The 25718-nt window shown below is 33.4% G+C and overlaps 2 protein-coding genes across 2 annotated transcripts in view; one reads left to right on the forward strand and one right to left on the reverse strand.

Moving 5' to 3' along the window:
- Positions 1–21623, reverse strand: part of LOC149409260 (salivary endonuclease-like) — a 68903-nt gene extending 47280 nt beyond the window's left edge. The window contains exons 1-2 of the mRNA XM_089649968.1: positions 21470–21623; positions 19356–19505 (exon numbers count right to left, since the gene is read on the reverse strand). Coding sequence (XP_089506094.1) covers positions 19356–19505; positions 21470–21623 — 304 coding nt within the window. The remainder of the gene's footprint in view (positions 1–19355; positions 19506–21469) is intronic.
- Positions 1–25718, forward strand: part of LOC149409257 (uncharacterized) — a 254749-nt gene that overhangs the window by 211930 nt on the left and 17101 nt on the right. The window lies entirely within an intron of this gene.

Consider the following 25718-nt stretch of genomic DNA (forward strand, 5'->3'; position numbering starts at 1 on the left):
TTAATTTATAGTTAAAAATACATGAATAATGATCAGTGATAGATGTATGAATGACAGCTGATTTTATATTTTGGATATCAGGAATATTTGTAAAAATGTGATCTAAGCATGAGGGGCGTTGACCTTTAACATTTCTAGTATAAGAATTTATGCACGATAAATAATTGAGTTCTGCTAACATATTTAGATATGTGTCTTTATCTTTACTAGAATAGTGGTTTGCAATATTTAAATTTATATCTCCAACAATAATAGTATTTTATTTCTAAAATTTAAGAGAATATTTTTTAATTCATCTATAAATTGAGGTATTATCGATGTATGCATACGATAAATAGCAATAATGTTATAATATTTATTTACGTATTTAAATTCTATATTTAATATGTTAACATTACTAACATTAATTATTTCTTTAATATTGAGAACATTATACTGGTTAGAAATAAATAATCCGATACCTGAGTTTTTGTTTATTTTGTTTATTGTCGCATGGTATGTGTAGCCTGGAATAGTGTAATTGATTTCGCTTGCAGAGTGTGTCTCTGTTAACACAATCAGGCCCGGGAAAAAATTTAATTCTTTTAATGTTATAACTAATTCATCCATGTTTCGTTCTAAACTTTTAATATTTACATGAAATAGGGTAAATCCTTTTTCAGAGCAAACTTAGTTAAAATCTTTCATAGATTAACATAAATTTTCTTCAATATACATTTTTTTATCTAATGCGTTACATAAAAAATCATTCATCTTTAAGTTTTAGATTAGAGTTTAAAAAAATGAAATTTACCATATTATTCATAGTCGATGCGCTCTCTAGCTAGTTGAAGCATTTTTTGCCGATAGAGACATTTCATGCTATCAACTCTGTGTTCTGTAGAATAATTCATATTAAATCTTTTGTTTTGAAGACAGCAATTGTTGCATGTTGGAGGTTGTTTTTTATTTTCACATTTAGACAGAATGTGCTCCTTTGTGCAATGAGGGCAAATGGGGGGCTGCGTCCTGGCGAGACATCTTTGCGCTGTGTGGCCGAACTTAAGACAGTGGTAGCATTGAGTAAGCGGGTTACAGTCTTCTATGTATACTCTTTGGAATTTGATGTTTATTTTGTTTTTTTCTAGTAGCGTTTTTCTTAATTTACCGGTTGTTTCAATAATGTAGTTAGTGGTGTCTTTTTCTTTTCATTCATTGTATTTGTTTTTTAGTTCCTTGATAAGCTTGATGTTGTTTTTGTCTTCCAGGATTAATCCTTCATTTTGTTGTACAATCCCATCTATAATTTCCTCTTCAGTCAATTGGCATTGCAGCCTTTTCAACATTAATCACGGTTTCTTTTTTTTAAATTTCTTAGGCCAATATTTCTTTTCCAATTACCTTATTAATTTCTTCGGTTAACTTTTCTGCATCTTTTTTTTTTGACATGAGATCAGTAATTTTTGCCCTCCGATTTTTTTTACTCCATTTACTCCAACTTTTATTTTAGTTAAATTAATGTTTTAATGAATTTTTATTTTTATATCTTCGGCCTTCAAGGTGTTTTTAGATGTAATTATGATGGTGTGCTTCTGTTCTGGGATGTGTGCACCTGTATTCACAAAGTTTTTATCGTCACCTAATACATTTGCATATGTCCTTTTATTATTATTATGAATTTCTTCTAGTTTCTGTGCGTAGTGATGATTGTTTTTAATATTAGTTTCTTGTAATTCTATAATCTTTTTTTGTAGGTTTATCAGTTCATGTTGATTTTTTTCTTCCAGTGATATAATGTTCTGTTCCAGTGTTAATTTTATTTTTGAGTCCTTCACTGAAGTGATCTTGTTTATTAAATCTTTAATGTTTTTAATAATTTCTTGAGTTTCCATATCGGATGGAATGGATCGCCCGGGTGGGCGAGTTATTAATGTAAACTATACTACTTGATTTACTTGTCACAAAATTACGCGACTGTACTCCTTCGACGTGGAGCGAGTAATGATTTTTTCATGTTTACCATTACCGTGCATCTCATTGAGAATTTTGAGAATAACTGTGTGGTTGAAATCTTTAACTACACATGTTTTCCGAAAATGTTTTATAGCAAGTCAGCATGTTGTTCGTCAGAAAACTTTTTCGAGGGTATAAATAATTGCAATAAGATCATGAAAACTCTTTTCCCCACTCTTCTGTGAATTACAACTTCTGTCAAAACACCTTTCGAAATTGTATTTGTTTCACTCGTACCATGACAAAGGTGTACCTTCACGGTTAGTTAGCATGTGATTTGTCAGATTACCCTTTTGAGAACATGCACTTAGAACATGAAAATGGTTTTTCTCATAAGTCATAATGTGTTTTGTCAAACATCCCTTTGAAAAACATGAATAGTTGCACTCAGAACATGAACACGGTTTTTATCCACTGTGTCACAACCTGTGTTTCGTAAAACATAACTAACTAACTAACTAACCATCAAGTTTTTTCCCCTCAGGGGGAAGCAGAGAGGACGGACCGCCAAACAACTCAGTCTTGGCCACACACTCATATTCATACATCGTCTCATAGATACTATTGTATAATTCTGACTCTTTACATGACCCGACTCAGTAGGTACCTGATTCACTTGGTCGTGTCGTGTCTTCCTCGGGCGTCCCCGACTTCTGATACCATTCACATTTGCATATATTCTACTTACATTCCTTTCTTCGTTCATTCGCTCTACATGCCCAAACCATCTAAGCGTGACTTTCTAGATCTTACTCATTACTTTTACATCAGCCTAAAACTCGTTATTCCTTACATCCTTAGAATAGTTGTTCTAAAAACATGAAAACGGTTTTTCTTCAATGTGAGTCAGCACGTGTCTGGTCGGAGATCCCCATTTGTACTCGGCAACATATTGTAGCGATAGTAACTAAAATGTTCGGAAACGTTCTTTGGTGCAAATTGAATAGCATGTGAATGTACTAGAGCACACCATAGGTACTGCCCATCTACCTACCCCCTGGATGATTCTCGATGCATTCGAACCTGATATAACTCATGCAGTCTACTACATACATATCTTGAATGAGCTAATCAAAACAACTTAATCCTTTCGCGCCGCGATTAATTAAGTAATGCTTGCTGTGTCTGTTATGATTAATTACATGTGGAATGTAAAGTATGGTCAAAATCTATTCACAACAGTTTTATCCCCGCAATAGAATGAATCTATTACAAAATGTTACATAGTTTAATTTCAACCCGTTAATTATTTGGAGACCAAATTTGGTCCCAAACATCTATGAATTTGGTTTCCTAAGATTTAAAAGGTTAACAACAAACACATCTTTAACCTTCGCAACACATCTTTCACTACAATAATCTTTCTATTAGGATCCCCAATTAAGCGTATATATATTATACCAAAGTTCTACGGAAAATATTTTGATGAGCACTATTGTCTTATGGACGAATGGAATAAAGATAATTTCGGATAACAACTAACGAGAACAGGGGATTATGAACCAATACTTAACGAGAAGTTATTACAAAAAGAACAGCCAACAGACAGTTCCTATTAACCGTGGCCTTAACCTTTCTCTTACTGTGCTAAAAAAATCCACGCGTTCCTGTGCTGTGTAGTCAATACACATCTAAAAATGAGCGATTTTATATCGGAAAAATATGAATGTTCATAGCTAATCGCTTATGTTTACAATATTTTTATTTTTTTATTTATTTATTAATTTTCAACGCCCTGATGGGCTTTTACATGACAAGTTCATAATACAGAGACGGTTTTATAAATAAAAAAGATAACTATAAAAATATAACTAGTAAACATCATATGAAAGGTATACAGATAAATTTAAGCAAAGATAGTGCACAATAAAAGAGAAAGATTCTAAGTTGTAAATGGCATAGAAATAAACTAGTATGTATGTTAGTAATTACAAAATTTACAGGTGACTAATTAAATGTGATGAATAATACATGACAAAATGCAAGATACATAAACAGAAAACGGTAATAGGTTTTTACATTGTAGATTAATATAGAAATACACAAATATGTATATGCAATAGACCCTATGTGATGCTCCATAGATATCAAAATATTCTACGTAAAAATATTGTTCAGATATTTCTTGAATAAAGGTAAACTTGTATTAAATACATCACAATAATTTTATCTACCTACAGACTTGACGTTTCATCATTGCTCATACAAATTTAAAGAAATAAACGCATATAAAGCTATATTTAAGCAGTAAAAAGTGCAGAATACATTGATTTCGCAATCGTGCGTTGTTTGTGCGTTTTTAAACTTCAAAAAAAGTGAATCTGTGCTCTATTTCATTGTTTATGAAAAAAGGACAATAAGACACAACAATTTAGTGAATTAAACCATTAATAAACAGTGAAACATAACGAAATTTAAATTTTATCCTAAATATCTAGAACCTTAATAAAAACGGTGTTTTTTACTTCAAAAAAAATGAATCCACATCAATTCATGGATTCTGCGAAGGAGGCAATTGATGATTTATTGAATTGTGTTCAAGATAAAGTGAATAAATTTAATAAAGAACAAATTTACTTAATTACAACTAAAACAAGTGCTATATTAAACTGGATGGGACATCTTACTCTTCAGTTATCTGAAGCAAAGGAAAAAATAATAGAACCAACATATGGATACGGCAAAGTAGCTGAAAACCAAAACAAAATATTGAAAAGTGATTACAAATTAATAGTTTCATCGAACAATACTGAAGAATCTTCAGAAAATATACAAAATAAAATCAGGAAGAAAATTAACTTAAGTAAGATTGGTGCCAAAGTGATTGGTGTTAATGCGATATCTAAAAATAGAATACTTATAAAATGTTCGACAAAGTACGATGCGGAAAAAATGAGTAAAGCTATTGGGGACGAGTTCAAAGACATCAGTGCTACAGAAATTAAAAAGAAAAGACCAACTATAATACTTAAGGGCATTGCTAATGACTATAATAAGGATGATATAATACAAGATATAATCGAACAGAATGAAGATATCAAGGATGTGATGATAGATAAACCAGAAATTGAGATGACGTTAAAAAAGATCTTGAAAAACAAATATAATAACACATCTAATTACATAATAGAAGTAAGTACTGAAATAAGAAGAAGGCTAGTATATACCGGTAAAATGTATGTGGGATACCAGAGAATACAAGTAGAGGATGCCCATCCTCTAGTGCAGTACTATCACTGCCTGGGCTTTGGACATACTTCTGTCAGGTGTCTTCATAAAGAAAAGGACAAACCATTGTGTACACACTGTGCTGGTGATCATTCATACAAAGATTATGCTAACAAAGATAAAGAACCTAAATGTAAAAATTGTGATAAAAAAAATAAAAAAATGAACTGGAATATTGACATCAGGCATTCTGCAAACGATAAAACGAAATGCATTGTGTATAAAAAATGAGCTTTTTAGCAAAAGAAAAAATAGAATATTGACTAGAAATAAGATTAAACCTGTCCCAAAGTAGATTTAGTGTTATTACATTTTATTACATAAATATTGTTATAAAAATTATAAAAAATCACAAATTAACTAACAAAAATAACATTATTATATTACATTATTTTTTTAATAGTAATATCATAACGTCACCTTCAACAACATTTTTTTGTTTACTTAAACATGCATTTTTTCACTGTGTACTATATTTCACATTCATAATTATAAAAACAGCTTTTAAAAGTTTTTTAAAATATGACAAATATTCTGAAATAACACTAGATGTGAACATACAGTTTATTTTATATTTATTAAGCCTTTATCAAAAAGTACTTGTACAAATTAGCTTCAATTACAATCACTTTTATATTGTTAAATATTTAACATTAAATTCTTCAATTTATACTCAAAACATGTCTGTTAAACAAAACAAGAAAATAAAATTACCATCACGAATTAAATGGCGCAGAATAATTTTTCTTATATAGATAATGATAATGAAATATAAAGTAGTACAGTAAATAATTTAGAAGATTGGATAAAAAAAAACAAAACACAAATTCGTCTGATAATCTTGTTTGTATTCAATTAAATATAAGATCTATACAAAAATATTGGGATGTATTGCATATATATTTACTTAATTGTTTGAAGCATATTGACATTCTGATGCTATGTGAAACATCTATTCAAACTGAAAGTATGTATATTTACAATATTCCTGGATATAATGCATATAACTACTGCAGGACTGATAAGTCATGAGGAGGTATTATATTGTATATAAGAAACAAATTTGAATTTAGACTAAAAACATTAAAATCAATACATTTTGAAAATATATCAGGAAAGCTCATACTCCAGGACAAAACTAAAGTCAATATAATAGCTATCTATAGACCTCCTAATTTCAGTAAATCTTCATTTCTGACGGAATTATCATCATATCTTGAGACAATTAATAGTAAGGAAAATATTATCTTACTTGGAGATATAAATCTTAATTTGCTTGATGAACAAGATAATATTGTAACTTCGTATGAAAACTTACTTACTAACCATTATTTAATTAAATGCATCAATGTAGTAACCAGAGAATCTGTATTAAATGGACAAATTACTCGCACGTGTATTGACCATATATTTGCCAAATTTAGAGGCAAGAAAATAACAGCTTGCGTCTGTGAAAATAATATTGCTGATCATTTTATCACTGCTATTAATATAAAATGTCATAAACGTCAGGTAGACTTTGCAAATAAGTATATTCAAATCATCTCACAAAAGGATATTGATAGACATATTAGAGATTATAACTGGAGTAAACTTATAGAGGAGAAGGATTGTATTTCATTATATGAAAAAATAAAATCTTTATTTAATAAATTTTATAAGAGTAGTTCTAAAACGATAGTGCAAAAACCGAAAACACGACCTTATGCAATAAATGAATGGGTAAGCAGTGAATTATTATGTCAAAAAAATAAAAGGGATAAACAATATATAATACTATAATACTCTCTGTTTACGCCAAATAATGGCTAATTGTCGTGTAATTGCGAATTGTTTATGGCAATGAATTTTGTTCCTGAACCCCGTTTTCCTCTCCTTCATACCTCTCCTCTTTGTCCGGGAATCAGTCAGTGCAAAACCAACCGCCGTGACGCGAAGGGAACATCATTACCCATAACGTATCTTATCGCAAGAAACAATCAAAATCATCTTAACGCATCGCAATAAATAATATTTCGCTAAAACCAAAATTACAGTGGAATCCAAGTGAATCAGTGAATCCCAACAAGTGAATGTTCCTCTACATCCGTAAGTACCCTTATACCCTTATAAATTCATTGCCAATTAATAATTGATTGTGTTATAAAAGGTCCACAGCTTAAACATTTGGTCAATTCGAGCCACATACATTATTATGTAGAGATATGAACCAGCGCATCTCGTAATTATAATACGTATTTACGCATTTATCCACGATATTGTGTTTCATCGTTAAATACGTGTCGAATTATTTATGTGGGTAGGTAGATAGTTTTGTACAGTAAGATCTCGCATTATTTATTTTAATTAAACGATTTATTGTTATTATATTATTTATCATAAAAATGACTAACGAAACGTCAAATGTAGAAATTAATAGAGAAATTAAGTTATTGGAAGCTCGTCAAAATTCATTCTTTTCAAGAGCTCAGAGAATATTTGATAGCATGAAAAATTTGAAGACGACATCGTCAAAAAACACTTTTTGCGCAAACGCCACATTGTTACCAGAGATTAGGAAGGAATTTTCAGAAATGGTTATTAAAATAAACACGCTCAACCTTAAAATAAATTCGGAATATATTCCCAATTTTCAAATGGAACAATCATTTGACGAAATTTACGCCATTATTCAACTAACCGCCAGGCAAATGAATAGTGAAAATATGAATCAGTCGTCATCTACTACCCAACCAAAACATAATCTAAAGTTACCAAAGTTAACGCTACCCGGCTTTAATGGGAATTTAATGAATTGGAAAATTTATTATGAAACGTTTAAAAATATTATTCACGAAAACACAGATCTCTCTAACGCAGAAAAAGTACAATATTTGGTCGGTTCATTGTCTGATAAAGCATTAAATATTTGTGTTGGGATTCCAACAACAGCTGATAATTATGAAATTATTTGGAATGCTTTAATAGAGAAATATGAAGATAATCGAGCACACGCAGCGTATTATTTCGATCAAATTTTAAACATTAAACAAATAACTATTCCAACAGCATCCAATTTAGAAGCGTTTATAGATCAGTTTCATTCGTCAATTTCGGCGTTACAACAATTAAAAATTCCGAATTTATTACAATATTTCTTCCTTTATATAGGAACTCAAAAATTAGATAAGGAAACAGCTATGGCATTCGAATCGTCAGTAAGGAGATCTGAGACACCTTCATATGAAGAGTTCGTGATTTTTTTGCGTGAGCACGCAAAAATATTACAGCGAACATCTGCATTACCGGAATGTAAATCGCAACAGCGCATGGAGAAAAACTCACTTAAGAAGCAATATAGCCAAGCATTTGTTAGTGTAACAAACAGTAAAATAAAACAATACGAGTGCGCTGTATGTAACCTATCAGATCATACATCAATTTATAAATGCCCAACATTTTTAAAAGCATCTCCTAAGAATAGATTTGAAATTGCTCAAAAACAAAATCTATGCAGAAATTGTCTTAGTAAAATGCACTTTGCTAATAAATGTAAATCGGAAAACCGATGCAAATATTGTAATCAAAATCATCACTCTCTATTACATTTTAATACAACAGCATCCGACTCTTCTCACTCTAATGAGCAAGATTTAGCGGAAAAATCCGAGCGTGAATCTGAAAATCTATCCGATAATGTCACATTGTGCACTCTGAATAATGGAGATGCAAACGTTTTTTCTCCGAATCAAACCATACTATTAGGGACCGCATCCATTAATGTTCTTGATTTTAGGAATAATTATCAGAAAATACGTGTCCTAATCGATAGCGCATCGCAAAACGATTTCATTACAACGGAATGTTGCCAACGCCTTGGCTTACATTTATTCCCAAATCGCAATCACGCCACGATTAGAGGAATAGGGGATGTTGCTCAACGCGTTAAAGGAGTCACTAATTTGAGGTTTGAGTCTCGTTACAACAATAAAGTATCTTTCTCCATTCGACCTTTGGTCGTAGATTGCATCACAACTCAGCTGCCAGCATCATCGCTAAATCTAAACGCTTTATCTTATTTAAATGAATTACCACTTGCCGATGACGAATTCCACACCCCAGGGGTCATAGATGCAATCATCGGAGCCAATTTATTTGGCCAAATAATATTACCCGGTAAGGTAAAAGGCACACGGTTATTACCAAGTGCCATTGAGACCAGCTTAGGATATATAATAATAGGAAATGCACCTACTATCGAAAGTTCTTATTCCCTTGGTAACTCATTTTGCACAACGACAGAACCATCGGTTGAAGAACTTATTGCAAAATTCTGTCAATTGGAAAAGGTCACAGAGTGTGAATCACAATCACCGGAAGAAAATGTCCATGATGCAATTTATGTTCAATCTACCATCAGAGATCCGTCAGGTAGATGTATAGTTAACATCCCATTTAAGGATCCTCCAGAAATGCAAGGAGAATCTTATCAAGTAGCTTTACGTCATCTTTTGATGCTAGAAAAAGGATCACATCGCACCGCGTCGCATCGCATCGCAACAACATGCATCACATCGCACCGCATCGCATCGCATCGCATCAACATTAATCACATCGCACCGCATCGCATCGCTTCGCATCAACAAGCATCACATCGCACCGCATCGCATCGCATCGCATCAACACGCATCATATCGCACCGCAACGCAACGCAACGCAACGCATCGCATCGCATCACATCGCATGGCAGCGCACCGCAACGTAACGCAATAAAACGCAACGCAACGCAACGAAACGCAACGCAACTCATCGTATCTCATCGCAAAAAACTCAAAATAACATCAAATCATTTAGAAGTTGCTGATAGGGCCATACTATGTGATGTACAAGTAGTTCATTTTGAGAATGACCTAAAGAATTTAAAAAAGCAACGTTACTTAGCCCCTGCATTAAGAAAATTAAGACTATTTTTAGACATTATTCTTATTCGTGTTGGAGGCAGATTGAAAAATTCTGATCTGAACTACAATTCTCAACATCCGATCTTGTTGCCAAGTAAGGAACACGTCACGACCATCCTCATCGATTATCACCATGAGAAATATCTACATGCTGGACCACAGCTTTTAATATCTTTGCTACGTCAAAAATATTGGATACTTTCCGCTAGAAACTTGATTAGAAAACGTGTACACCTGTGCAACACCTGCTTCAAAACCAACCCAAAAGCCAATTTTCCGATTATGGGAGACTTGCCTGAGTGCCGGGTGAAACAATCAAAATCATTTTTACATACGGGCGTAGACCATGCAGCACCTATCGCAATTACAATGAATCAACAAAGAGGAACTCGTCGCTTAAAGGCTTACATAGGTTTATTCATATATCCCGTCACTAAAGCCGTGCATATTGAACTTGTTTCTGATCTCAGCACAGATTGCTTTCTAAACGCCTTTAAACGTTTTATTTTACGACGAAGACTTTGCAGTACATTATATTCGGATAATGGAATTGCTTTCATCGGTGCCAAATCATATTTAGATGATTTGTATCATTTACTGAGTTCTGAACAATTTAAAGACGCATTTTCACATACCCTATCAGAATATCGAGTCCACTGGAAATTAAACGCACCTAGTGCCCCTCATTTCAGTGGTAGTTGGGTAGCCAATGTCCGAAGTGTGAAAACACACTTATACCGAGTAATAGGAGAGCAGCTCCTTATCTACGAAGAATTGTCCACTATCTTAGCTCAGATTGAAGCTTTATTAAACTTTCGTCCTCTGTCTCAATTGAGTTCTGATCCATTGGAACCGTTGGCACTTACCCCAGCGCATTTCCTCACATTAACCTATTTAACTGCATTGCCTTCTGCAGACGTGTCCCAAGAACCAGTCGGATTACTTAAAAGAAAATCTATGTTAGATCACATGGTTCAGAACTATTGGAGACGTTGGAAGATAGAGAACTTGAATTCTTTACAAACTAGGTTAAAATGGAAAACTCCAGTTAATCCTGTACAAAAGGGTACGCTATTAAAGACTGACAACGCACCACCTCTGCACTGGCCATTAGGTATTATAGATGAAGTTTATCCAGGCAAGGATGGTATTGTTCGAGTGGTACTTGTCCGAACCAAGGCAGGATCTTACAAGCGTCCTGTGGTAAAGGTTCGCCCTTTACCAAATCAATAAGCATTTATTTTTCATTAGTTAGCCTAGTTATTTTAGAAGTATGCACACATACATCTGATTGTTATTTTTCTAATTACTTTATTTCTTATTTTTTTACATTATTATATTTTTTTTACTCGCAATAGACACACGTCTTGAACAGTGAAAACACCATGTTATTCTATAGCAGTTATTTATTTTGTTTTTGCTATCGTATGTTGGTTTGTTTTGACCATTCTGTCAAGGCGGGGAGCATGTTTACGCCAAATAATGGCTAATTGTCGTGTAATTGCGAATTGTTTATGGCAATGAATTTTGTTCCTGAACCCCGTTTTCCTCTCCTTCATACCTCTCCTCTTTGTCCGGGAATCAGTCAGTGCAAAACCAACCGCCGTGACGCGAAGGGAACATCATTACCCATAACGTATCTTATCGCAAGAAACAATCAAAATCATCTTAACGCATCGCAATAAATAATATTTCGCTAAAACCAAAATTACAGTGGAATCCAAGTGAATCAGTGAATCCCAACAAGTGAATGTTCCTCTACATCCGTAAGTACCCTTATACCCTTATAAATTCATTGCCAATTAATAATTGATTGTGTTATAAAAGGTCCACAGCTTAAACACTCTCAGATAGAAGACTTATTTCCGATTTGACTTTTATTTTTAAAATTGTCAATGGTATTATAGACAGCCCTGATATATTAAGCCTAATTACCTTCCATATACCCACTAGAACCACTCGATCCAAAATTCTTTTTAATTTCAATAACAATATCAGGACTGAATCATTTAGAAACTCGCTTATACCTAGATTGCATGCAGTTGGCAATGCTTTCTCAGAAGTAGTAGATGTGTTCAACTGCACGGAATATAGTTATAAGAAGGCTATAATAACATACCTCTGTCGTAATTATCAATGTTATTAGGCATAATACCATTCTATTCATAAGTTATCACAGAACCTAAACTATGCACTTACATCAGATATCAGACAGAAGTGTGTTATCTAATAATTTTATATACTTAATCAAAACTATAATTTTTCCCAAAATTGTTATGAGATGTCTTACTGACAGCCCTGATTCAATAGAGCTAACTCTTAGTTCTCAGCAAATTCAACCAAATTCAATATTGAAGGTAACAATAACCTCAATACTAAACTACTGTACAGATTGAAAATAAAAATGCTAATGTACCTATGTATACCAGATTTTATTTTTGTTTAATTTTCAACATAATTTCTCAGTAATTATTCTGTTTAACATAATACTGTTTCGCTCCTGTGAACCACTGTAAACATAAATCATGTATATTGTAAAAGCCTTTTACGGCGTCTAAATAAATAAATAAATAAATAAATAAATAAATATAAAAAATGGAAAAGTACACCAACAAACAAAACATATGAAACAGAATACAAAAAATCACGAAACCTTGTCAATAAACTTATAAATAAAGATAAAACTAACTACTATAATAATAAATTTAAAAACTGTTTTAATGATACAAAAAAAACCTGGGATGTGATAAATAATATTTTAGGACGTAAACCCAAAAACGATTGTGATGAAACAATAACACGATATATGTTAAAAAATAGAACTGAGGATTCTGTGTCAAATTTTGTGATTTTGTGAATTACTTCTCGGATAGCATCAGCAACATGTTACATAAATGCAATCACAAAGCTACTAATATTGTACTGGAAGAACTGCCTCACAGTTTATTTATACCAAGAGCTACTATAACTGATTTGAAAATATTGTTAAAAAAATGAAAAACTCTAAAAGCACAGGTATTGACAATATAAGAATGTTTGATTTAAAAAGAAATATAAAAACTCTTGGGCCAATAATTACTCATTTAATCAATACGATAATAAAGCAAGCAAAAATTCCACAAGAATTTAAATGTAGCATTACTAGACCAATATTTAAAGGTGGAAAACACATTGAACTGGGAAATTATAGGCCTATTAGTATACTACCTGCGTTAGAAAAAATTCTCGAAAATTTTTTATCAAATAAATTAAATAATTACATTGAAAAATTCGCTATCATAGATCCAAATCAATATGGCTTTCAAAGAAAAAAAAATACTGAAAAATTACTGCAAGATTTTTCCAATTACATAAATAATCAATTAAATAATAAATTACATGTTATTGTGTTATTTATCGATAACTCTAAAGCTTTTGACACAATTAACTCTAAAAAACTGCTAGAAACCTTAGAAAAAATTGGAATAAGAGGAAATGTGTTAAATTTATTTAAAGATTATCTTAGAAATAGAAAAATATGTACCAAAATAAATAATACTTTTAGTAAAACAAAGAATGTATCTGCAGGAGTTCCACAAGGTTCCATATTGGGACCTACACTATATATAATTAATGTAACTATAATGAAAAAACTTTTCTCTTTTGTTAAACATTTTGTATTTGCAGATGATACGGCATTGGTCATATCACATAAAGATCTAAAAATTGCAATTGAACTCATGCAAATTGACTTTAATCAACTTTGTAAATGGTCACATGATGCAGGACTATTAATAAATGCAAAAAAAAACAAAGTTATGCACATAAGATCACCTAATGCCAGATTTCAATTTAATCCTAATATTATTTTTCATAATTTTAATAGCATCCATAAAAATTTCCCGACTAATTGTAAATGTGAAAGCTTAGAATTAGTTACAGAATATGTCTATCTTGGTGTTACAGTAGATTGCTTTTTCAAATGGGACAAACATATTAAAAAAACCTGTAAAAGACTCAGATCAATTGCTGGCAGAATGTACACATTAAATTTTTTCCTATCAATTGAAACACTGAAAATAATTTATATGTCAATGGCAGAATCTATTATAAGGTATGGATTAACCATATAGGGAAATACTAGTATAACCAATCTGAAACAAGTCCAAGTTGTACAAAACGCAATTGTAAAATTACTAGTCGTCCCTAATATTTTTAAACAGAGACATAATACACCGTTGCTGTTTCAGAGTGCCAAAATTTTACCTGTTAAGGCTGTTCTATGGCAGAAAATCATAATTCAATATATATTTACCCCGCAGCATAAAGAAAAATTAGAACATAAATACAGTACTAGATTCACGCGCAATGACGGGTTAATAGTTCCGAAATGTAATAATAAATACGGACAGAGAACGTTTGAATACAACATACCGAAGATATTTAATTTATTACCTGACACTATAAAGCAATGTAAATCTATGAATAAGGTTAAATATATGGTGAAAAATTGGCTATCGGAAAAAAATTATTTACTTTAATATGTATGAAAAATTGTATGAAAAAATTGTTGATTCTGTAGATATAAGATGTAAATTATACCTTATAAAATGTATATGAAACTAAGCTTTAAGCACCTGTTGACAAGCCAATTCAATTGGCTTAGCAGGACTTGTTTGTTGATATGTATTAACTATTTTTATTCAATAAAAAAAAATAAAAAAAAATAAAAATGTTTGAGGTGAATTTGTTCCCTAGTGTGTGTAGTCGTGAAATTGGTGCATAAGTGTGATAGTTGGTTACAGAATTATTGTTGCAGAATAATATGTTTTGCCTTGTTTCTCGAGTAGGTACTTTAAAATCAATGAGATTCAGGAGTTCGCAACAATCTAGAAAAACGATTAAAATTATAATTTAATTGCTGCAAACTTGAACAAACCATCGGCAGATGCTAAAACAACGTGCGTGGAGTCCATATCGACAGCCGGCGACCGACTGACTGCCGGCTTTGGATGGGCGCTAAACGCACACACACAGCTATGCGGTCGTAGGTATCGAAGGTCCAAATACAACTGCGGACGTGTGGATTTCTCATGATCCCAAATAGCGAACTAAAGCGGGACTTAGAGTAGCAGTGTCACACGGTTGATTGTATTGGTGTATTTGTTCCCGATTTTAAACAAAAATTTCTTATTTTTATTGAATTTGAAAACTATGGAAAATATTATTTTTTAATTCACTGCATAAATGTATAACGGAAGAATACCTAAAATCTGAACCCAGAATTTAATATATTTATAGAGTTATTTAAGTTATAAGAAGCAATGTGTAGTAAAAATACACCACAGATGAGGAAAGGTTAAAGCATAATCCATGATTCGATATGAGAACATTTATTTTAATAAATTAAAAATACGCTTTCATTTGAAAAGAGTCTTTGTTAGCACTTTAAAACTTTTTGGATTGTTATTGATTTCCTTTGATGTTGATCTTTCGAGGCTAAATTTGCGCTAAATTGTGGCTTTTTAAAAAATCTGATGTAAAAATTAAATTTGGAAAATTAAATTGCTTTTGTGATAAAAAAAATTCATAGGTAAGTAACATAAATAATTAAAAAGTTTGATTAATACTGATGGATTCGCTATTATTTTTAAAATATGAAATTTAGAACTTACAGATTATAGGTGCATACGACAAGATATTATAAGATGAATGTTTGTATCAAACTTTGTATTTATTTTTATTATTTATTAAAAAATAATCAATTACAGATTATCATCATTTATGTTAACTAAAATAATTCGTAAAATTGCTCTTGACTGCTTTTCCTTTTTGGAATGTTGTTCTTCTAAAGAAGCAAGTGCTTGTTTTTAAAAGAATTGTGAGAATCAAGATGAAGAATATATATGTTTGTTATCAATAATGATTTAAGAAAACATGATACAAAAATACATGTAAATAAACAAATTAAAATTGATATTTAATAAGAAAAAGAGAAATAATGATGAAGTATGTAAAATGACATGGTTCACAATGCTCCAAATTGGTCACTCGGCTTACTTCTATTTTATAGTGTTATTTATAATGTTTATATAATTGAGTTGAAATATGTAAACTTATAAGTTATAAAATTAATTTATTGTTTTTCGCTGGCTATCACAGGAGTTACATATACAGGAAGGTGGGTAGCTGGAAGAATGTTAGTAATTAATTAATCATTAGATTTTTTTGTATAGTTTTGACAACTGACAACAAAAAAAAACAATTGGCCGGCATTATCGTTCTTCAACAGATCCATAAATTCGATCTAGTTGGCCGTATTTAATTTTTTATTAAAAACTGAGATACACGTTTAACGTTCTCAGATGCACGAGCTGTGTGAGTCGGAGCTACTTCCAAAAAATATTAAATAAAATAAAGCTTTTTAACCTTAGCTTTACTAACGATTGAAACATTTTTCGTGTGAACATATTACCTTGCATTTTATAGAGAAGTATGTGAATAGCAGTGTGGTTGAATATTTGAATTCAAAATGTTTTCCGTAAACTTTTAATTGTAAGTCAGCATGTGCTCGTCAGAAAATATAATAATTAAACATATTATAATAATTGAGACAAAGGTTTCCTTTTACTGTAGGTCAGGATGTGTCTGTCAGATAGCTATTCCGAGAAAATGAACATTTGCACTAAGAACATAAGTCAGCATGTGGCTCTTCAGATTGCCACTTTGAGAACATGAATAATTGCACTCGGAACATGAAACAGGTTTTTCTCCACGGTCAGTCAGCATGTGTTTCGTCATATCGCCCCTTCGAGAACAAGAATAATTGCACTCGGACATGAAAAAGGTTTTTCTCTACTGTGAGTCAGCATGTGCCTCTTTATATCGCCCTTTCGAGAAAATACATAATTAGACTCAGAACATGAAAAAGGTTTTTCTCCACTGTGAGTCAGCACGTGGCTTGTCAGAGTGTCTCTTCGAGAACATGAATAATTGAACTCAGAACATGCTAAAAGGTTTTTCTCCACTGTGAGTCAGCATGTGGCTCGTAAGATTGCCCCTTTGAGAACATGAATAGGTGCACTCAGAACATGAAAAAGGTTTTTCTCCACTGTGAGTTAGCATATGTTTCTTCAGCGTGCCCCTTTGAGAAAATGAATAATTGCATTCAGAACATGAAAAAGGTTTTTCTACACTGTGAGTCAGCATATGCCTCTTTAGATGGCCCCTTCGAGAAAATAAATTGTTGCACTCAGAACATGAAAAAGGTTTTTCTCCACTGTGAGTCAGCATGTGGTTCTTCAGAGTGCCCCTTCGAGAAAATGAATAATTGCACTCGGAACATGAAAAAGGTTTCTCTCCACTGTGAGTCAGCATGTGGCTCTTTAGACTGCCACTTACATAAGATGAGTTTCTTCAGCGTCCCCTTTTGAGAAAATGAATAGTCGCATTCAGAACATGAAAAAGGTTTTTCTCCACTGTGAGTCAGCATGTGGCTCTTCAGACTGCCACTTAAATAAGATGAATAAGTGCACTCGGAACATGAAAACGGCTTTTCTCCACTGTGAGTCAGCATATGCCTCTTTAGATGGCCCCTTCGAGAAAATAAATTGTTGCACTCAGAACATGAAAAAGGCTTTTCTCCACTGTGAGTCAGCATGTGGTTCAGAGTGCCCCTTCGAGAAAATGAATAATTGCACTCAGAACATGAAAAAGGTTTTTCTCCACAGTGAGTCAGCATGTGCCTCTTTATATCGCCTTTTAGAGAAAATACATAATTGCACTCGGAACATGAAAAAGCTTTTTCTCCACTGTGAGTCAGCATGTGACTCTTTAGATAATCCTTTTGAGAAAATAAATGGTTGCACTCGGTACATGAAAAAGGTTTTTTTCCACTGTGAGTCAGCATGTGCCTCTTTAGATAATCCTTTTGAGAAAATAAATGGTTGCACTCAGAACATGAAAAAGGTTTTTCTCCACTGTGAGTCAGCATATGTTTCTTCAGCGTGCCCTTTTGAGAAAATGAATAGTTGCATTCAGAACATAAAAAAGGTTTTTCTCCACTGTGAGTCAGCATGTGGCTCTTTAGACTGCCACTAAGATAAGATGAATAAGTGCACTCGGAACATGAAAAAGCTTTTTCTCCACTGTGAATCAGCATGTGGTACTTCAGTTGGCCACTTCCAGAACAAGAATAATTGCACTCGGTACATGAAAAAGGTTTTTCTCCACTGTGAGTCAGCATATGCCTCTTCAGATAATCCTTTTGAGAAAATAAATTGTTGCACTCGGAACATGAAAAAGGTTTTTCTCCACTGTGAGTCAGCATATGCCTCTTAAGATGGCTTCTTCGAGAAAATAAATTGCTGCACTCGGAACATGAAAAAGGTTTTTCTCCACTGTGAGTCAGCATGTGGCTCTTTAGACTGCCACTTAGATAAGATGAATAAGTGCACTCGGAACATGAAAAAGGTTTTTCTCCACTGTGAGTCAGCATATGCCTCTTTAGATAATCCTTTCGAGAAAATAAATTGTTGCACTCGGAACATGAAAAAGGTTTTTCTCCACTGTGAGTTTAGCATGTGCCTCTTAAGACTGCCCTTTCGAAAAAATAAATTGTTGCACTCGGAACATGAAAAAGCTTTTTCTCCACTGTGAGTCAGCATGTGTTTCTTCAGCGTGCCCCTTTGAGAAAATGAATAGTTGCATTCAGAACATGAAAAAGGTTTTTCTCCACTGTGAGTCAGAATGTGCCTCTTTAGATGGCCCTTCTGAGAAAATGAATAGTGGCACTCGGAACACGAAAAGGTTTTTTCTCCACTGTGAGTCAGCATGTGTCTCGTCAAAGCGTCCCTTTGAGAAAATGAATAGTTGCACTCAGAGCATGAAAAAGGTTTTTCTCCACTGTGAGTCAGAATGTGTTTCTTCAGATTGCAACTTAGATAAAATGAATGGGTGCACTCAGAACATGAAAAATGTTTTTTTCCAGTATGGGTTAGTAATTGCCTTTTAAAATTCGACTTATGAGAATGGGAGTAGGTACAACGAGGAAAAGATAATTGTTTTTCCAAAGGATGCGTCTTGAGATCTGTCGAAAAAATAAAAAATGAACGATTATAAAAGCTTAATATCTACACTTGGCGAAAGAAAGCACAGAAATTGATAACAAAATACGATTGCAGAATTGTTAAATTTCAGAAAAAAAAGTGTTTTTACCTGACTGTACAATTCTTTCAAAGCGTTCTAAGCATTCCTTTTTTACATCCTGCAGGTCAATGTCAATTTCCATACAAGAGTATCCCCCATCATTATCTTCTCGGCGTCCGAGTTTCTCCTTGACGGTAATAGTCTCCACATTAATGCCAGCTATAAAACAACATGTACCTTCATTGATCATCGATGTTAAACTCGTTAAAAAAAAGCTTAAGCTAGAAACAATAAAATAAAACATTGATTAACCCTGCAGAAGTGAGAAATAAGTGAAGAGAGTTCAAGGTTTATTTAGGAAAATTAATAAGAACGTCTCCGAATGTCCGCTTCAGAAGGAATAAGCATTTGCTCTTGAGTACCTTCAGTATGGAGTTGTTGTTTTAATTCAATAGCTCCAGGTACGGGGGCTCCATCGAAGCCATAGTAAAGCTGGCCTCTCAGAAGCTGGGCGTACTGTACAGGGCCCGCAGATACTTTAATAATACACAACTGCTGACCCTGTACAAATCGCAAGTGCGCCCTACTGTCGAATTTGGCAGCCATCTCTGGTCTGGAGCCCCTAAATACCTGAAAAAACCCTTGACTCTGTGCAGAAACGGGCGGTCCGTTTGATAGATTCCCCAATCTTAACAAACGGACTGCAATCTTTAGAGCACAGGCGTCAGGTAGGTATGCTGTCCTTGTTCTATCGGTATTACAATGGAAGATGCTCTGAGGAACTAGCGTCATTGATCCCTTCGGCACCGGTGCGTAGTCGGGATACACGCCAAACGCGCGCCCAATATTTGTACACGGTTGACATTTGTCAAATGAGAACGGGTCGCTTCTACGATTCGTTCATAAGTTCAACAGCTCGGCTGTGGAACGAGCTGCTGGCCTCTGTGTTTCCTCCCTCCTACAAAATGGGACTCTTCAAGACCCATGTTCACTCCTTCCTCTCCACAAAAAGACACTCCACACAGCAACTCCAAAGATGACATAGGCCCTGAGGGAAATTATTTTCTTCAGGGCCTCCTGTGTGGAGTTAATATAAAAAAAAATAATTTAAACAAATAGAATGATGATTTCTTTTTTTTAATATGGATTTTTAACGAATGAGAATGAGGTGTAAACTTGAGGAATCAAGCACTTATTGTAAGCATTGGCGGCTTCTGTGGTCGTAGGGTATGGTCACATCAAACAAATCACAAATAAACTCTTCAAAACAATACATATTATTGTAAACATATGAATTATATATAAAATAAAACGATTGAAAACAATATACTAGTTACTTTGCCAATCATTTATAAAATATGGAATAAATGCTTTGAAAAGAGCAACAAACTGGGCTATCGATTCATTAGAAATCGCACGGAAACCGATCTGAAAGGTAATATTAAAAAAACATAGACTGACTCATACAGAGCAAATATTCAACAGTTGTGACGTACTACATATACGCCAATCATACGTTAAGACACTACTAAACTACATTTTTGACCAAAAAAATAAATTTAAACAAGCACAAAATATCACTAACAGACCAGTTAGACAAGCGTACAAAGAAAACATAAAAACTCCGACGGTAAATACAAGTTTTGGACAAATACACTATCAATACCATGCTATAAAAGTTTTCAACAGTCTAACACTTGAAAATAAAATTGAGGATCTCAAAAATAAATTCAGACACAAAATTACACAATGGATTTAAGAACAAAAAAGACAATATTACCAAAATTTTATAAAATAAAATAATAAAAACTATACTTAACACACAAAACTTTGGCTGTTTCCGGCAAAGATAAAAAAAATCTGGTAAAAACTAAAATAACTGCCACCAAAGAGGACAACGTTAACAAACATATAATGTTCTGTCGCCATGGCAATCCAAAATGGACTTGTATTTTTATTTTTTTATTTAAGAAACAAACATTCCCGGGTTACGAATAACCTGAGAACATTGGAAAATCTCCAACTACCACCACAGTAAGCGGATAAAGTTGCTTGTGTTGTGATGGAAGACTTAGCCAGCCGAGGAATTGAACACACTACGCCTGGGCGGGACCCAAGCGCGATGTCAACTCAGCCACCGACCGGTCTAATACAAATTATTTAACATAATCAATGAAACTCACTGGCTGTCTGAGTACTTTCCGCATATCGCAAACATTCCTTCTTTACATCTGGGAGGTCGAAATCCATATAAGTGTACGGCATTTCACCTCCGCCTTCTTCCTGGGGCCCTGGTTCCGTTTTGATGGGAACAGTTTCTGGATTTACTAGATCCATGGCACCGCTGTTGCAGGGTTTGGTAATTGGTAAACGCACAAACAAATATATATATACCTGAAACAAACATAGTTGTAACGTAATCCTATGAGCACACGAAAGCATTTAAACTATCGATTAGATCAACAGATATGAAGTGTCAACTTCAAGGTCAAGATAGTCACAATATGTATCCCTTATTTCAAATATCAGTTTCATATAAGATATCATCGTTTTAACAGAATATTCCAAGCAAACAAAATTTAATAATATTAAATACAATATTTTGTTTGCTTGTAATATTCTGTCCAAACAATGATATTTATATGAAACTGATATTTAAAATAAGGGATACATATTGTGACTATCTTGACCGTGAAGTTGACACTTCATATCTGTTGATCTAATCGATAATTTAAATTCTTTCGTAACACTTTTTTAAAATGGGTTGAGGTCTAACTGATAGTTAAACCATTCCTCAAACAAAATGCCAATAGAGTACCTAATTCAGATGCACCGATGGGCGGAAGTTAAAATTGCTCGCTTTAGATACAGTACAGTTGTGCATTTAAGCATCCCGCAGCCAAAGTTAAAGAACAGTTTTCCATTTGGAATAACGGCCGCTATCAAAATGATAATATCGATTAATATAAGCATCAGTTTTGACCCTAAGGGGCCGAGTTCTTACCAGTAACTATCACAAGCATATCATGATAAATTTGACTGCGTGGGTAAAACAGTTAAAGCGATATTAAGTAGAAGAATTACAAAGTAGAAACGAGTTGAAACGGCTGGCAATGAAAAAATCAAAAGGCGTTATGTCAAATATATAGAAAGTAGTTTAGTTTTACATAGACAATAATAATGTCGTAGACCATGGATGAAAATAATTACCCACGGGTTCATTAATTATTCCTCTTCGGCGGCTAATAAATGCATTCATTTTGCAATTAGGTAAAGGTGGTTGGAAACTTACCATTTTATAATGGTAAAGAACCAATTCACTTTCACGGGCATGGCGATGGGCCTATCGCATTCAATCTGCCAACATTTATATTTTCCTTTACGTGAACGGTAGTTAAAAATGAAATTGCAACACTGAGTTTTCATCTAAAACACTAAATTATTAATTATTTTTATAAGCAATAATTATTAGCCTGAAACACACATCCACATTGAAAAATCTCCCGATGAAAGACACATGACGCCAACGGGACGTAATAAAATGTAATATAATTGTAATAATTATTGCTTATAAAAATAATTGTTACCATCTGTGCTATGTATAAAAAATCTTGTCTTAAACATTAGTTTACCAAAAAAAAAATAATAATTACTAAATTATTACTATAATTCTGTAATTTCTATGGTAAAGCCGTTCGCCAGCTAGTTGTCACTTATTTGTTGGTTGTGTGATTTTGCGTTTACTAGTTTCGTCTTTTTTGTAAAACTTCGTCGAAAACATTTACACCTCTCGAGGAATCCATCAATCTCGTTATAAAATTAAAGTAAAACAGAGTTCACGGGTCCTTGCAAAAAAGCATGAATGCATAAAGATTGACAACTCGACCTTCTATAGGATTGGTTTGGTCTAGATTTTAACCTTAGATCTGGCAAATTTTAAGACAATCGGGCATCGGTGACGTCACACCACACCATCGAAAAAAAATAGAAGAAATTTTTAAAAAAGGCGCTACTATAGACAATATAATTCTGCTTCGGAACCTACCGAATTCAATTAATTAGCCTAAAACATAAGTAAAATGTCTCCCAAGACCACAAAGTCCCATCTGACAAAGCGCTGTCCTAAGAAAGAAAATAAGCCTTAAAGAATTCTTCTTTACAGCTTGTTATAACTATACTTAGGGCAGTTCTAACATTCAAACTGCGCATGTAAAAAGAAAGGAGGAAAACCTTAAAAAGAAGTAACGTGGTTACAAAAATAAAAAACATTTATTTAAAAAAAAATTTAAAAGTTGAGGGATAGTTTTAATCTAGACTTATTAATTAATTGTCCTTTTTCTTAATTCTAATTTATTGTCTATTCAATATTTTTCAAAAGTTAGTTCGCGTTACAAAGTAAATATACAAAACTGTTCAGGCACTTCCCTCTTCTATGATTCTGGAACCTGCCGATCTCCGAGTTCACATTTATCAGTAATAAAAACACGCGCCAACTTGGGCTTATTCCGAAAGGCGGAATCAATATATTGTTGAGAGTCGGGCTGTCACTCGCAGTTCAGCCTAGGCCAAAGCTCCGAAGGGCGGAGTCGGCAGGCAGCGATTTATGAGAGGGCATATTTTTGAATGGTTTCGATATCCAGTCATTTTCAAGGATTTACTCGTGATATCACTGATATGTACATCAAACTTAAATTTTGAATCAAGTTTGATTCCTAGATCTCTAATAGTGGTGACTGCTTATTGTTAAATATTTTCATAATACATATTTTCAACACGACTTTCAAATATTTTCAATATAGCCCAGCCTGTCGCCGGCTCAAAATTTACCCATTTCAGATTTCCAACTTTATGAGGGGTCTAGAGCTAAATCTGATTCTATTGTTAGTATGGTCGCTTCATTCCCGTGCTGGCAAATTTCCTGGGTGAATTCTGCGGACTAATAAGTATATTCGTAGGTTAGCTGTGTAATTTTTATGACAGTTGCCGGCCAATCTATACAACTAAATTTGAAGTCCAATAATACTAACTGCCGCTTCCCTCTGCGTGCAAAATAATAGATAACATAATCGTGCGCATGTGTTCAAATTTGGTCGTTCTGTGAATTCTAGTCACGTAGATACCAAGGAGTATATCATGCTCATATTCTCAGGACTGTGTTTTATCAGAAGCTGAAAAACAAACTCGTAATTAGGTACATGTACAATAATTTTATTTTTTTAAATATAAACATGAAATACAATAATATAAGCACAAAACACATTTAGAAGGTGAACAAAGAAGTACTGTATCAATATATAACTAGCCGTTGGAAATAATAGTTTATTTCAACATCCAACGCTATCACCTCAACTTCGATGATGGGTCTGATTTGACCCAGTGTTTTTTAAATAAAAGATTTTGCCGCAAATATCTCGTTTAGGCTAATTTCCTTTTGTCTATTCTTTCATCAAATATTTACCCACATTTTGATACATTATTCGCAGGCAGTTCTCCATGGGAGTATAGTCGTGGATAGTCAGGTAATTGTGTTCTTGTATATCCATAAATCTAAAACGCCCACGAAACACTCTTTTCAAGTGATTTTAAGATCTGTGCCGTGATTAATGCTAGTTATCGTTGCAAAGGAACTAACAGAATACTATACCTGTCAGTTTAAATGCTTATAGCACTTAATATACGAACATTTTCACGATCGCGGCCACAGTTGTCGACTCGCTAACTTTTTACCTAAAGTATAATGCCATTTTATCTTTTCTTCATCAAGAAAATATAATCAACAGTGACAGAAAATATATCAGTAACTAAGATATCAAAATCTCGAAAACAAGACAACTACGAGAAGTTACGCTAACATCACAAGGGTAAAATACACGACACCTAAGATTTCAGTATTCCTCGTTATAATAAAAACTAAAAATGATACTGAAGACACAAAAGAAACAATCATGGAGAGTGTCAAAATATCTTGTAGTTATCTTGGTGTACAAATAAAAGTCTCGTTCAACTTTGATACAGCGTTAATTGGTTAATTAAAAATCGATTTTACAGTCGCAATATTTACGCGTTTAATATTCACAATACTATAGAATGCGGGCGATATCTAGGTCAAGGTTCCCTAGCGCTGTAGTACTTGGCTGACGGTTTGGAGACTGAATACTGACTGCTCGCTGTGTCGGGTTTATTTATACGGTACAGCCGGCGGTGACAGTAGGTAGGTGGAATTACAAATAAATCGGAGCCACTCGCTCAGTCTGGGCCTTTCGGGAACTTTCGGTCGGCGTTGCAATTACGCATAGGCGATCGGCTAGAACCTTCTAGCGAGTTGGCGTAATGTGCCAGACCGACTTGCAATCGTATTTTCGTAGGTAGGTCGCTTTGTTTACGATTTTAGCTGTCAGTAAGTAACTCGCAAGTAGGTACTCGTAGAAAGGT

The sequence above is a fragment of the Hesperophylax consimilis genome, unplaced genomic scaffold, assembly GCF_061612785.1.
Source record: "Hesperophylax consimilis isolate HC1 unplaced genomic scaffold, BYU_Hcon_1.0 scaffold_32, whole genome shotgun sequence".
Taxonomy (NCBI): domain Eukaryota; kingdom Metazoa; phylum Arthropoda; class Insecta; order Trichoptera; family Limnephilidae; genus Hesperophylax; species Hesperophylax consimilis.